The following is a 13534-nucleotide window of genomic DNA, read 5'->3' as shown; positions in this document are numbered from 1 at the left end:
GAATGTATTGGACCATGAACTATAACTATTGTCTGTTATACTGAAGTGTGAGCTGACTGTAACACTCCTATTTGCAACCAGTCCAGCAGATGTGTGCCAGTGTTGTATTTGTGTCTGTGGAAAAAGGGAAGGAGGATGGGCTGTGGACCACCAGACCAGAGGGGGTGACAGACGGCCAGCAGATCACACATGTTGTGACATATGTCCTTCTCACACTGGCTCCTCCCTGCTCCTCCACACACCCTCTCAGTTGGGTATAGATGCCTGGAGTGAATCCAGACATAGGCAGGAATGGGACAGCCGGAGGGAGCTTGGCTTCATTCTGTCATGGCAGAAGAAGATGTCTCCTAGCCATCCAACCCTGCCTGGGTCCTCATGAGCAAGCCCTAAACTGGCATTATTTCAGCTGTAATATGGATTGAGGACATTTATGGAGAATTTCATTCCAAAACGAGTTATCCACCATTTGAAATAAAGTAACAACATTAACACAGATGATAATGATGTTTAATAAGAATTAAGTAATTCACTGACAGGGTCCCCTATGTGTTGGATATGTTAAATATACTGTTTTCACCTATTGTGTGTGTGGGTGCGTGTGTTTGTATCCTTGCTAAACAGGATCCCACGCTTCCCTGGCTGATGCAAAGTCAGCCTGATGCTGTGTATCATTGACAGGAAGACTGCATTATTTATCAACCACAAGGTCCATTTCATCTGTTCATGCGCTACTTATTATACAACCAACGTGCTTCCTTTATGGTATAATTTTGCATTTACAATGCTGTAAAAGTATATTTTAAGCTATGATCACTGCATACACAGACCTGTAAATTCAACATAAGGAGAGCTACTCACAGCATTTCTTGTAAGTCTATACAGAATAGAGGTCATTTAAATGCATGCTTACCAAAGTGGAGTAGATGGGCAGCTCTTTGTTTGGATTCACCAGTAAAAGAATGTGTCCGATGTAAGTCTACAAAACAGTGAAAAAAAACAAACTCGAGTCATCCTCAAGTCAGTAACTCAGTTTAAAACATCAAATTGATTAAATATTATAAAATATTTATCTTTTAGGTGTGAGGTTGCATAGTTCTGGTTCAACCGACTGCTTTGACATACAAACAGGCTGAGGCTGGGTCATAATTACTTACAGACTGCCTATAGCCAACACAGTGTTGTCCCTTTCTTTCCTTCACATCAGTATTCATGGTGATAACCATCTCTATTATATATAGAAATATGCTCAACTCATGGCAGAGAAAGGTCAGAAAGAGATTTCCAAGGATAACCTCAGTAATGACCTTTTTCCAATAAAAACAATTCTGCCCTCTCACACAACCTACATATATACCCCGATGTCATTTAGATAACAATAACCAACTCTCAATTTCTGACCCCTTCCACTAAACTGCTAACCCTCCAATTCTCACAGAGTCCTGGAGGCTGAAAGATAAACACTCAGTCCCCTAGGAGAGTGCAGGCTTTGCTAACATTCTGTAACATGCTGCTCTGTCCTTAGGTTCCTGGCTCAAGGTTAATGACTGGAAAAAATGTACACTCCGCAGACATACTGTAGAGCAAAACTGACACATCCTTCCTCATGTTTTTTCATTTTAACCAGGTGAAACCTGTCTGAGAATGGAAAGCCAACTCTGTGGTTTAATCTCATAACATGCTTGTCAATAATTCAGCCTTCATCATTGTCCACGGTCATATCTTTCCCCAGTTCCTTGCTGCTCTCCTCAGGGGTTTAGCAGTGCACTGGTCCCTCTCTCCCAACAGAAGGCAGCAGACCACTCATCAAAGCCCCATCTCTGACCACCCTGCTGGGAACATATGGAGCCGTCACTGTCTTTGTCCTCCCCCTATTTCTGTCCTTTACCACATCTCTGCTTTCTTTCTTGAAATGCCCTCTGTGGTGGACAAGTAGATTAGCTATAAAGACAAGACGGAGAATAATAAAATCTGCTTCTGCTCATTTCAGAGGCAAAAACTTTTAGAAAAGATGGATACTATACTGCAAACTTTACCATTAAAGCCAAGTTAAACCATTATTTGATAACTTGGTTTTGTTTAGGAATGTTTGCTACACACAGAATGGAAAATAATGCATGAGTATGCACCTCCATGTCAGAGAAATTACACACAATCACATCAAGCAATGTCCCCATGATAGCTGCACTTTGTCCACTCACTGTCCTCTCTCTTTACCACTTCTTCTTCCGCCAAATTAACTGCACCTCAATATCCAAGTCTCATTATTCTGAGTTCTAATCGTTTCTCTTTTCTTCATCCACCAGTCTACTTCCCTTTATTGTCGTCCCCTTATCTGTTTCCCCCGCTGTGGCTAACCTTAACGCCCATATGGGTTTCCATAATAACAGACTATTACTGCCTCTTCACAGAGAAGGGAGTGTACCAGATAGTTCCACATTGATCTGGTTCCAGTCTTTATAGAGCTCAGTCCCTGTGGAGACGTATGAGCCATACGTATGATGTTTTAGAGGAAAGGAAGAAAATGACAGGAATGTGAAATGGACCAATTGCTGGAGATGAGGGCATTTTACTACTGAATATAGTTATGGATTTATCTTTCCAGTCGATCTAAATGGTATTGATTTAGCAACTGTCACCAGTGTAGGTGTGTGTGTGTGTGTGTGTGTGTTAGCAGGCCAGAACAGAGAAGTGATGGGATTCAGCTCATGAACACAACCTTACTTGTTCGGAGACGTAACTACATTCAGTAAAATGACTATTCACAACCAGCTGTTTGCTGTAAAAGTAGTAGTGGGCCAGAGATCACACATATTAATATTTACACAATAGTTTTTAAGAGCTTTAGAGGAGGAGACACAGTGTGTGTGATGTTTATACATGAGGGATAAGGTATACTACATGTGTTGTACATTTGCTGGAGGGCAAAACACTGCAGTGCTCAGGGGTAAAAAGTACATGTGATGTGATCCCAACATCACACCACGAAATTCCCAGACTGTAAACAACGCTTCACTACGAATAAACAACTGGCCTAGTTATGCCCGAGAGAGACTGTGTTTGCATGTCCCTGTGTTCTGTGTGTGTTCTAATGCAAATTTAATGTTAAGTGGGATTTGTAAAGTGGCACAAGGACAGCGGAGTCGTACATAGATTTGGTCGTTGCCAAAGCGCTTCTGCATCTCGTAGAGCAGGCTGCTGTCGGTCAGCTCACTCAGGGATGCCAGGTCATCATTGGGTGCTGGAGGCATCAGCTTCACCTGAGGAGAAAGCAAGGTGAGAGTTAAAAACATAAAAACTGTTCACCATTTCTTTCATCAGTTCACCTTCCACCTGAGAGAGGGGAACTAACCTGTTAAATGGATTTTTGTATCTGCAATGATCTTGGGTCTCAACTGTATATTGTTGCAGGGATCTACATTTTGCTCTTATCAAGTACATATTTGATAACTTCTCAATTATCACTGGTGAATCAGCTCCAATTTTAACAAATTTCATGTGCCAATTTCATTTGTCAGATTCCCCGCTTCTCTGTCAGATGAAAAACTTCTGGGAAACCCTAGGTTGATAAGACTAAAGTGGTTCATGATGGTTAAGCTAAAGACATAGTTGTCTTTCTTAACGCCTGAAAAGTTGCGCTAAACAAGGTTTTCACAACATGACAGTAACAAATGGAATATGTGAAATCCCTCCTTTTCTGTGTAACCTGTCTGGATACTTGGGAGTATCTGTTTTCTTCTTGTCAGTGACAAAGTACCTGCTCGAGTTTGCTTGCTCCAGAGCTGAAGGGGCCATCTAGGCCATTGTCCTGTGAGGGCTGTCGGCTCAGTGCTGCACCTGCCTCTCTGAACATGGCGCACTTCTCCAGCAGACTGTCCCGCTTTGAAATAGGGAGACCCAAGGGGTTCCTGCATGAAAGACACAGTAGATGGAGGGAAAGAAGGCAGATTTGTGGCACAGTAGAGGATGAGGGGACAGAAAAGAAAAAGCACAAAAGAAAACATGATTTACAATGTCTGGAGTGACCCTAAGACAAGAGTTGTGCTCATGTAACTGTTAACCTACAAGTTCTTGACAGGGGTGTTGAGGTCATGTGATCCGCCATCATAGCGTTGGTCAGTGGGGGGGAGAGGAGTGGAGGGGTCCTTCAGTCTCTGCAGCCAGCTCTCCTCTGCGTTCAGCAGCATATCAGCTATGGGCTCTGATGCAGCAATATCTGATAACACAATATACAGGATAAGTATATCAGTACAACATTTTGAGCAATTTTAAAAACATTACTCAACATGGACTTTTACATGAACTCTCAGCATTCTCATGTTTATCTGTCTCATGTTTATTGGTGAAAAGACATTTAAAATGGGGTAATATTGTTAGCTAAAGAGAATAATACTCTGTGCTGTGAAGCAACCAGATGCATCTCTCTCCTCAGCCTTCCTTCACAATCCTTACAGATGAGCCTGCACTGGTGCAGAATGTGAACCCCATTGTGGATCAATCCAACTGTCCAACTGTGCTTAAGAGGAAGGAGGAGTTAAGATCCCCCCTATCTGTAATGAGGTCTAACAGGGCACAGGAGAAGCGGATGGCTTCATCCTGTCTTTTTATTTTTGTGTGACTGACAACACCCTAGACTCCCATCACTTGCTCTTGGTCTTTCTTTCGTCATGTGGCTGCTGAAGGGGGGGGGTGGGCTCCAAATGAAAAAGAGGGGGATTGTCTCAGTCTCTAAGGGGTTGTTTCACATCTTTTATAAGCCTACATGCAAGAAGGGGGTATTGATTAAGACCGGAGTGAAGCACTCAGAGGTGTGCTGAACGCATGGGAGTAAATGGTTAAAGGCAGCCACACTATTGTATTTCACGATGGAAAGGTTAGAAGGTAAAGCCCCTCTCTATGACACATTTCATCACTATCACACAAGATACATGGCTTACATTTACAATGACTTCACTACATTCATCAGCAGCCTGGTTCAGTGGGTGGTTTTATAATGATTCTGTTAGCATTGATTAGTGCCATCAGCCAATCATGGCTTTCACTCCAACATTAATATTAATATGTATATGAACACCATAACCTCCACAAAGCCAGACTGAGCACTTCACTCAGAAACTGCGAATAGATTTTTTCAGAATTACATATCTACAAGATGTCAAAGACTTAAAATGTTCTGTTGAGTTTTCTGGTAAATGAGCACAGTTATGTTTACAGTCAGTGTTTCTCTTCAAAATGCATAGTGTGTATCCTTGAGGTCTTACAATTGCGTTGAATGCATTTCCCTCCTTATTGAACAGCAAACACAATTGTTTTTGAAACATTTGAAACCTGAAATGTTAACATTCATGTTTACATCTGCTGCCAGTCTTCTTCCTCCCTGCCTTTTCCTGGTGTATTGTTGTTCCTTGGAGTGTTACTGTATCCAACTGTTGATCAGCACAGCTTGACACCGAGGAATGTCAGCCCCAATATACTCAATGTTTGAGATAAATTCTCATTTAATTTACCATCATATTGGACAATTTGACATTCGGGTTTACTAGCTATCAACTGATGAAATGTTTACACGTATTTGTTCATCTGAGTTGTTTCACTTTTTTGTCTTCTTCATGTATTATGGCTTGCATACACAACAAGTTGCATTACTGCCCTCTGCATGCAGCAGGAATGTGTGCGTATGAATGCATCCTTGTATGCATGAGATACAAATCAAAAAAGCAACTGTTCTTCAAAACATTGCTTCATTGGTCAAAAACTGTACAGTACAGGGTACCTTTAATACAAATTAAAATTAGGTGGATGGGATTTAAATGGGATCCATAAAGACATAATTTTAAGAGTGGGCATCATTTTTCAGATGGTAGATCGCAACAACTATTTATTGAAGTCTTTTCTGAACTGTGGTGCCTACCAGTCAAACAGACACCCACATACATACATACAACTACCCCCCACATTGACTGAACTTGTGCAAATGTTCTTCATTTAGACCTCCTCTGTTGATCTTGTATGCTTCCATTATTAAAGAAACAATACAAGCTTGTGGATAATGATATGCTAGCTTTATACCCATTAGCAAATTAATCACATCAGCCCCTTGTGACAACTGCTAACACCCAAATTTAATCTGTGCACATATTTGTGTAAGTGCATGAGTAAGGTGTTAATGTTATCTTTCAATAATAAATGAGTTCTCTCTTGCAGATACACTCAGATGAGCACAGAGAGGTTCACCAGAGACTGATTATGAGGGAGCCTCATTCACTTTGTATTGAGTATGTACACTGTGAGTAAGTGAATGAGTGAGTGAGTGAGTGAGTGAGTGAGCGTGTGTGCATGTATGAGTCTGTGTTTAATATTTTCACAGTGATTATTAATGCATTTGAACAGGCTCAGCTGAATAAGTCAAAATCCATTTCTCTGCTTCTTTGCTTCATTACATCTTGCTTGCTGAAACACGTCTGCCCATTCGAGCTGCAATATTTGTGTATGCACACACACACACATGTATATTTGTGTGAATGCCTAAATGTGTTACCTGAGGGCTTGTCTTGGTTGCAGTTCAACAGAGTTGGGTTTGCTCCATGCTTCAGGAGTTGGCTAACGATGCTTGTCTGTAAGAGATGGCATAAACACCCACATCCAGTTGCATTAGAGTCAAGAAAATGTCAAACATTTCTAGGGTACTATTAACTGCATTTGTCTCAAACCATTAATGCAAAAACAGCAAAGCAGAATACAGCAGATTTCAAATGTTTTTACTTTTTTATTTCTCATGTCAAAGGCCACAGAAAACATTGTAGTTATTCCGGCATTTATTGCTATAGTGCAGATGTAGATAGATATACTGTGACACAGACCTAGACTTTAAACTCTAAGCCGTACATACAGTGTACGTGACTTATGATAGGTCTATACTAGTGTTGCCCCAGACAGAGGAGATCCTTTAATAATGATCTTCCATCACATGTTACAGTAAGAACCCTCATTTCTACACAGTGTGACATGTGATGGCTGTCACCTCTGCCCTGCACTGTTCTGTGTAACCAAGGCATTCAGTCAGTCCTTTCTCTTTCATTGCTGCTTCATCTTCTAGTCTTTTTTCCCCAAAAGCTGTATCTAATGCACTGTGATCTGTGAATACCTATTTGTGATTTGTCTATGTGATGTGTTGAAGTATCTGAAGTGTGACTTAATTCATTGATAATAGACAAGGTACATTAAATCTCTTTGGGGATGTAGGGAAGATGGCATCACCCTCACACGGTCTCGAGTGCAGCTCAATAAACATGAAGACATGGTTTCAAAACGAATATCATATTAGTACGACTGATAAGAAAACAAAAGAACCTACTCAACCAGGGTGAATTCTTGGAAAATATCCTTGCGAACTACTGTATATTAACCCAAAGCATCACCTTCTCCTGGTCACTTTTCATGCTGTAACAAGATGCTGTTTTAGCATCTTTCAGCTCATTGTTTTGGTTTTACGGTCTGGAACTTTACTGTTTGGTTCACTTTCACCACTCTCATCAAACTTGTTTTCAGCTGGCAGCTGATTTTTGTTCTTTATCAGAGCTTGTTCTGAAGCTCTGATAAACCCATTGTACACTACCTGACCTGCACTTAACAACAAACAGACAAAGTTAGCAACTAGCTGGTGAACAGAGGAGCATTTTTTAGCGGCTAAAGAACATGATATTTCCCTCAGAGTTGGTTGAGACTAAAACAGAGCTAAAAGGGGAGTGAATATTGGAACTTATATTCTCCAGATGGCTAGAAACAACTTCAAATTATATGTTACTCCATAACTTATGAAAGAGTAAATGAGAAAGTGTTCGCTAACTTGTTTGTCATAAACTCTATAAGGTGACAATATGTCAATGTTGTGTTTACTACGTGTTGCAAAGTGGCCAAAAAAATCAAGTAATGCAGGTTTAAATAAAAACGTGAGAACATAAAAGTGTATTTTAATGAGAACAAAATAATTGGCCTCCTCAGCACATCTTCCTAGACTTAGCAAAGATAGAGAACAGAACATGTATTGAAACTGATTAATTACCAACACACTTTTCCATAAGTGAGAAAAAATTTCAACAGAACAACTCTAGAAGTAGAAGAGCTTATTTGTACTATAGCAGAGTAATCATCTGCAGTACAGAGGAGTGAATCAGCACATTCAGCAGACTGGCTCTGACCCACACAAGCAGGTGTTCAGAGCATCTCTACTGCCCACAAACGCTGTCAGCTGCACTCGCACCCTATAAATACTGACAACACGTCACTAGCGCCACAATATCTAAACCCTTCAATGGGTCAAAGTTTATAAGAGGACCTGAAAAAAGGTCATCAGCATGGTAGGGATCAGCATGTAGATTCAGATACATAGAACAATTTTGTTTTCCAAAGAGTGGCAAGGACCCAAATGCATTTTATATTGGTCATATGACTTGAAAATTAATCTTGAGATTAACATTAAAGTGCTTCAGAAGATTAAACTTTCATATAAATCTTGTGGTTGCTATATTGCCACAGCTTCTGCATGTACCTTCATTATAAAATAGAATGAATTAATCCAGTCCCAGCAGGGGTGCATTTTAACACCCTGTCATTTTTGTTTAAAAACCCAACAGAAAACTATTTAAAAAGTCTTCCCTAAAGACAACACAACTTGAAAATCCTAACTCAACCTGGGATGCCAAGAGTCAGGGTCTACCTTATCACAAGACCAAGCGAGGGAAGCTTAATTAGCTGCAGTAATAAGGGTCATATGTCTTCTTAAAGGGTCAGTCTTTGGGTTTCATGTGCCAGCTAGTGTTACAGTTGCCAGCCAGCGTTTCCAGGCAACGGTTTGCTTCCGCCTCATATCAGCAAAACGTCTTATTAGTGGAACCAGTGATTTACTGGGCTAGATATATACACACATCTTGAACCCATAATGTCCTGTGTCACTGATGTACCACTGTCTGACCAGCTATAAGGGAATAGTGACAGGAAGTGAGTGTTAAGGAGGCTAAGGGAGTAGTTGGTATGCAGGAAGCAAAGCACTGGCACCAGTAAAGAGCCGATGGCTGAGGTGATTTAGCACTGCAAAGGAAACCTAATCGATTGTCCAATCCTCTAGACTGCCACTCTTAAGTCAGAAGCACTTACATATTAGACACACACACATACACAGAGTAACTATGTATGCAGAAAGTCTGAGAAACAAAGAGACATTAGGAGGTTATTATTCCATTCACAAGATTGCTGTCTGGAAGATGTATACATTTAGATCCATTTCATCTAATTATATGATCTACTAACAACTAGATAAAGACAACATTTCGGAGGAAAGAAAGAAAACTAAAGCAGCTGATCTGTATGAATGAAAACAGAGAAAGGCTGTGAGGTAACAGGAAGAAGGCATTTTTAAAACACACTCTAGTGGGGGGAGAAACATGGCTTCAGTGTAGATGAACCCAAGAAGTAGAGAGTGGCTCTAAATACCAAATGAATACAATCTCTTCGTCAACAGCCCAGCACATAGCCCAGAAAATGTAATTAAATATCTAGTTGGGTCAGCAAGATTTTAACATGATCACATCCCTTCCTTCATAGTTGGATCCCTCTCAAACCACCAGATCATATCGCTCCAACAACTCACCTCCGCCCCATCTGTAAATCAATCTTCTTTCCTCTAAGAGGGACCGTTAAACATCTAATCTAAAATGCGTATGCGGTGCAGTTTGACGGTCTCTGATCAATAGACCCAAAAAGAGCAGTTTATCAGAGTGTGTGCAGGGTAACTGGAGGCAAGTTTCTCAGAGGAAAAATCCATCCATCCATAATTTCCTCATTATTTTGTTCATTTCATTAGTGACTGCAATCACATTGGATCAATGCAGTTAGATGAGTTGAAATTAGAGGACTACTTAATGAAAGTCAACATTGTGACGTTTTGTCGTGCAGCAGTGGCTTACCTGTCCGTATTTAGCAGCAAGGTGGAGAGGGGTCCAAAAGTTGTTGTCTGCAGGATGAGGGTCCGCCCCACTATCCAGCAACACAGACACCACATCCCTATATCCACTGGCACATGCTATATGGAGCTTAAGAGAGAGAAAGAGTGAGTTAAGTTATGATGGCAAAAAGAAGAAAGCTAAACTAAACTGATTTAAGGAAACAAACAACAAAACCAACCACTGATAAAAAGGAGAGATGCAAAGAAAAGTACAAACCCAAACACTAGCACACATGAGCCTCACTTACCAGAGTGACCCTGTCATCATTGGGCTGGTTGAGGCTTCCCCCTGTGGCTACTATCTGCCTAACATCAGACAGCATGGTGCTGGGTCTCTGTGTCTTCATAGTGTGCATGGATGACACCTCCACCCCTACAAAACAAACACAAGCATGACTGACACATTCATGCTCCAGTATGTCTTGGGTGTCATACATAAACCTAGCACCTCAGATTCATCAGTTAATGAAATATGACAAAACACTTACTTTACTGACTTTAGCAATATGTAGTAGTGGGTTACAATCAAGTAAAGGGATCTGACATGTTTGCAATTCAAAACCCCCTATTTTTGCAGAACTGAATTTCTCACCAGGATTTGGGTTGTGCAGTATGTGCAACACTGACTGAAAAAAAACCCACAAACTGACGCCAAACAGGAAACCCCCTCTTAAACCAAAGCCTTGCCGATCAAGGCCAAAAGCGATCTTAATGACACATCAATAAAAATCCAATACTCATGCAGTGCTTCTGTCCCTGACCTGAACAATGCAAGGTCAATGTAGCGCTTCCTCTGGGCTGAGACAGATAGACAGAGGTCTACGAGGGCATCTATTCCCAAAATATGAAGATCAATGCTCGGCTTCATAATCACACTCACAGTGGACCTGATTTTAGTTGCTGTAATAGCACGGATTGATTATCAATCAATCTATATTTCACTCAGATAAGCTCTAGGGCACTAACTAATGGGACTTCTCCAAATAGACTGGTTGGATCAGCTCATCAATAAGTTTGTCTTTGCAAACAAATGAGAGCCTCAGGGTTTGTAGGTATTTGAGACATGCTCAACATTACTGTAACAAAAAATAATTCACATTCTCTAATAGTAGGAATTCGGTATTATATGAAAACAATGCCTCAGCTAGCGCGAGAAGTTAGAGGCAGATTTTTTTTGGTGGCACGGCGCCACAACTAGGGAACAAAAAAACAGAATTTTCCTTCTCCCCCTTTCTTCCTGATGTAGAGACACATGGACAGCCTGTCTTTTTCCCACAACCGCACAAACTTGATGGGGATAGAGAGCATGCGGCCAAGTTGCTATAGCAACAGAGGCCGAGCGAGCCTGTGTGAGTAAGAGTGTGTTTCATGGTGGCACAGCCCAGCACGATGGGGGGGTATCAGGGGAGCGTGATGTAGGCAGGAGGGACGAGATCACCACGGGGGCTGACAGACAGAAGCAGAGAGGAGTCTCAATAAATTCAGTGGCTGGGGGGGGGTTAAAGAGTGTGTGTGTGTGTGTGTAGGGTGGTCTTAACTTTGAAGAGTTAGCCGTCTAGAGTCAGAAGCTTGTATTTGTCATGTGAACCAGTGTTGGCTCATGTGTGGCCAGTGACAGATTGATGAGGGAAGACCCTCCATCATTGTCTCTATCTGTTTCATGACTAGCTTTGTCAGCATGACTCCAGTTCTCTCTGTACTGCTCTGGTACTTTTCTGTCTCTCCCTCTGTCACTCTTTGTCTGTGCTTCTGCCACTTTCTCTCTCTTGTGCCTCTTTTATTCCCAGCTCCTGTGTTGACCTTCTCCTTTCTCAGTTGGAAAGAAGCGCCTAAATCACAGCCCACCATCATTAGGCCTGTGGGTGTAGTTGACCTTCACAAACTGCTTCACAAACACAATTGCTCCTGTCTAACTGTGGGTATGGTTAATCAAACATTCACTGTCTTTTCCAAACCGCATTATCCAAATTCCTCCTAAATAGAGGCAATGAAAAACATACTTTTCTTCATTTAGCTTAACTTTTTCTCCTTCTCAAAGGGCGGTGACAACATGGAAATAAGCCACTACATTTCAGTGACTCACTGGAGTTCATGATGAATGAAATGTGAAATGGCAAAGCTAGCTTTTTCTCACTGTACAATAAAACATGAATTAAAAGGTGTGCTGAGCTTTACCATTTTCCTCAAGATGTTTTCGGAGGATATAGCTGGTCTCAGTTCCCTCGGAGGCATAGTCCAGAGGAATGTTCCCGTTGACGTCTTGCAGCAGGACGTTAACCCCGGCCTTCCAGACGCAGGGCAGAAGAAAGCAGAGAAGACACACACATGAGCTGAGTTTTAGCCGGGGCCATTCATCTTGACTTGAATCAATGATAAAGCGGGCCTAATTATCTTGGTTTCCCAGAGGCGTATACCTGAGCAGAACCATGGAGACATTAACAGACAATAGGGTGAATTAAAGAACTCATTATGTAACTGCCTGGGGGGGTGGGGCAGTGAAGAGTAAGGGCGTTGGTTACCGTTACCTGAGTTCATTGGAGTGAGCATGTGTGTGACAAGATTAATGTGTGTTTGCTCAACAAGGACCCTGCCAGGGCAGTATTCTGCTACAGCAGGAGATAACATGGGAGACTTTCCCTCGGGCTCTGTTAATGACTGTTACTCCGACCACAGCACAGTCGTTGGTCACAATATGGTTATGATTGATTGCTTCTCTTCGGAGGAACTCTACTGCACTCATTATTTGTAAAAATGCTGTGATGCTTTACCAGTAGAGCAGAAAGGTGTACAAGCCATGCAAAATGTACTTCCGTGGACTTTGCTTCTGTCCTTTTCATTTTTATCATACCCTCTTCGGGGGTTAGGTACTAAAAGTAACATACATCCTTTCAAATGGCAATTGTCAGAAGCCAGCCGGTCGTTTGCTGTTGTTTGACTAAACCATAAAAGACAAGGGGGTGTAACGATCGTAGCTGGACCGGGTCTGATAACAGGGACAGGGGACTCTAAGTGAGGATCCTTATTGAATATTTACAGCTAAGAGATTTATGGCCTAGTCCTCAGGCAGACAGAGAGGGAAGGGTTGGAAGAGAGCACAAAATGGGAGGAAGGAGGCTGAAAACGCAAGGAGGGAGCTACACAGCTGACAGAGCAACACAAGAGCCGTAAACCTTAGTGCTCTGAAAACCAATCAGCAAAACCACAAGGACACCCAGCCTAAAAAAAACCCTCAAACCAACCTTGAAATTCCTTATTGATTTATAAATAAGACATTTGTTTTTCAGTTCCAAAATGTTTTGCAGATTTTCAGATGTTTTTCACCTAAGAAATGCCAAGCAATTACAGTTCATAAAAGGCACATTGCTGTCAATTTAGAGTTTTTTAGTGGTTTCATTATGCACCAATCTGTGCCGTCTAGTGGGATTTTTTTTTTTTTGCTCACTTATGAGGGTTAGTTAGAGGTTAACAATGGGAATTAATTAACATTAACTATCAGCTGCTGCTTCGTGACTATTCATGAGAGAACGAGAAACCTTA

At 41.5% G+C, this 13534-nt stretch overlaps 1 protein-coding gene across 6 annotated transcripts in view; it reads right to left on the bottom strand.

Moving 5' to 3' along the window:
* Positions 1 to 13534, bottom strand: part of myo16 (myosin XVI) — a 108766-nt gene that overhangs the window by 50590 nt on the left and 44642 nt on the right. For all 6 annotated transcript variants that reach the window (XR_006098783.1, XM_042426292.1, XM_042426291.1 and 3 more), the window contains exons 5-12: positions 12173 to 12281; positions 10246 to 10370; positions 9960 to 10085; positions 6536 to 6611; positions 4063 to 4213; positions 3755 to 3905; positions 3147 to 3257; positions 911 to 976 (exon numbers count right to left, since the gene is read on the bottom strand). Coding sequence is in view for 5 of the 6 variants with exons in the window: in XM_042426292.1 (XP_042282226.1) it covers positions 911 to 976; positions 3147 to 3257; positions 3755 to 3905; positions 4063 to 4213; positions 6536 to 6611; positions 9960 to 10085; positions 10246 to 10370; positions 12173 to 12281 (915 nt within the window). In the remaining variant the exon portion in view is untranslated. The remainder of the gene's footprint in view (positions 1 to 910; positions 977 to 3146; positions 3258 to 3754; positions 3906 to 4062; positions 4214 to 6535; positions 6612 to 9959; positions 10086 to 10245; positions 10371 to 12172; positions 12282 to 13534) is intronic.

The sequence above is a fragment of the Thunnus maccoyii genome, chromosome 11 (genome assembly GCF_910596095.1).
Source record: "Thunnus maccoyii chromosome 11, fThuMac1.1, whole genome shotgun sequence".
Classification (NCBI taxonomy): domain Eukaryota; kingdom Metazoa; phylum Chordata; class Actinopteri; order Scombriformes; family Scombridae; genus Thunnus; species Thunnus maccoyii.
This window is presented reverse-complemented; position numbering and strand designations above follow the sequence as displayed.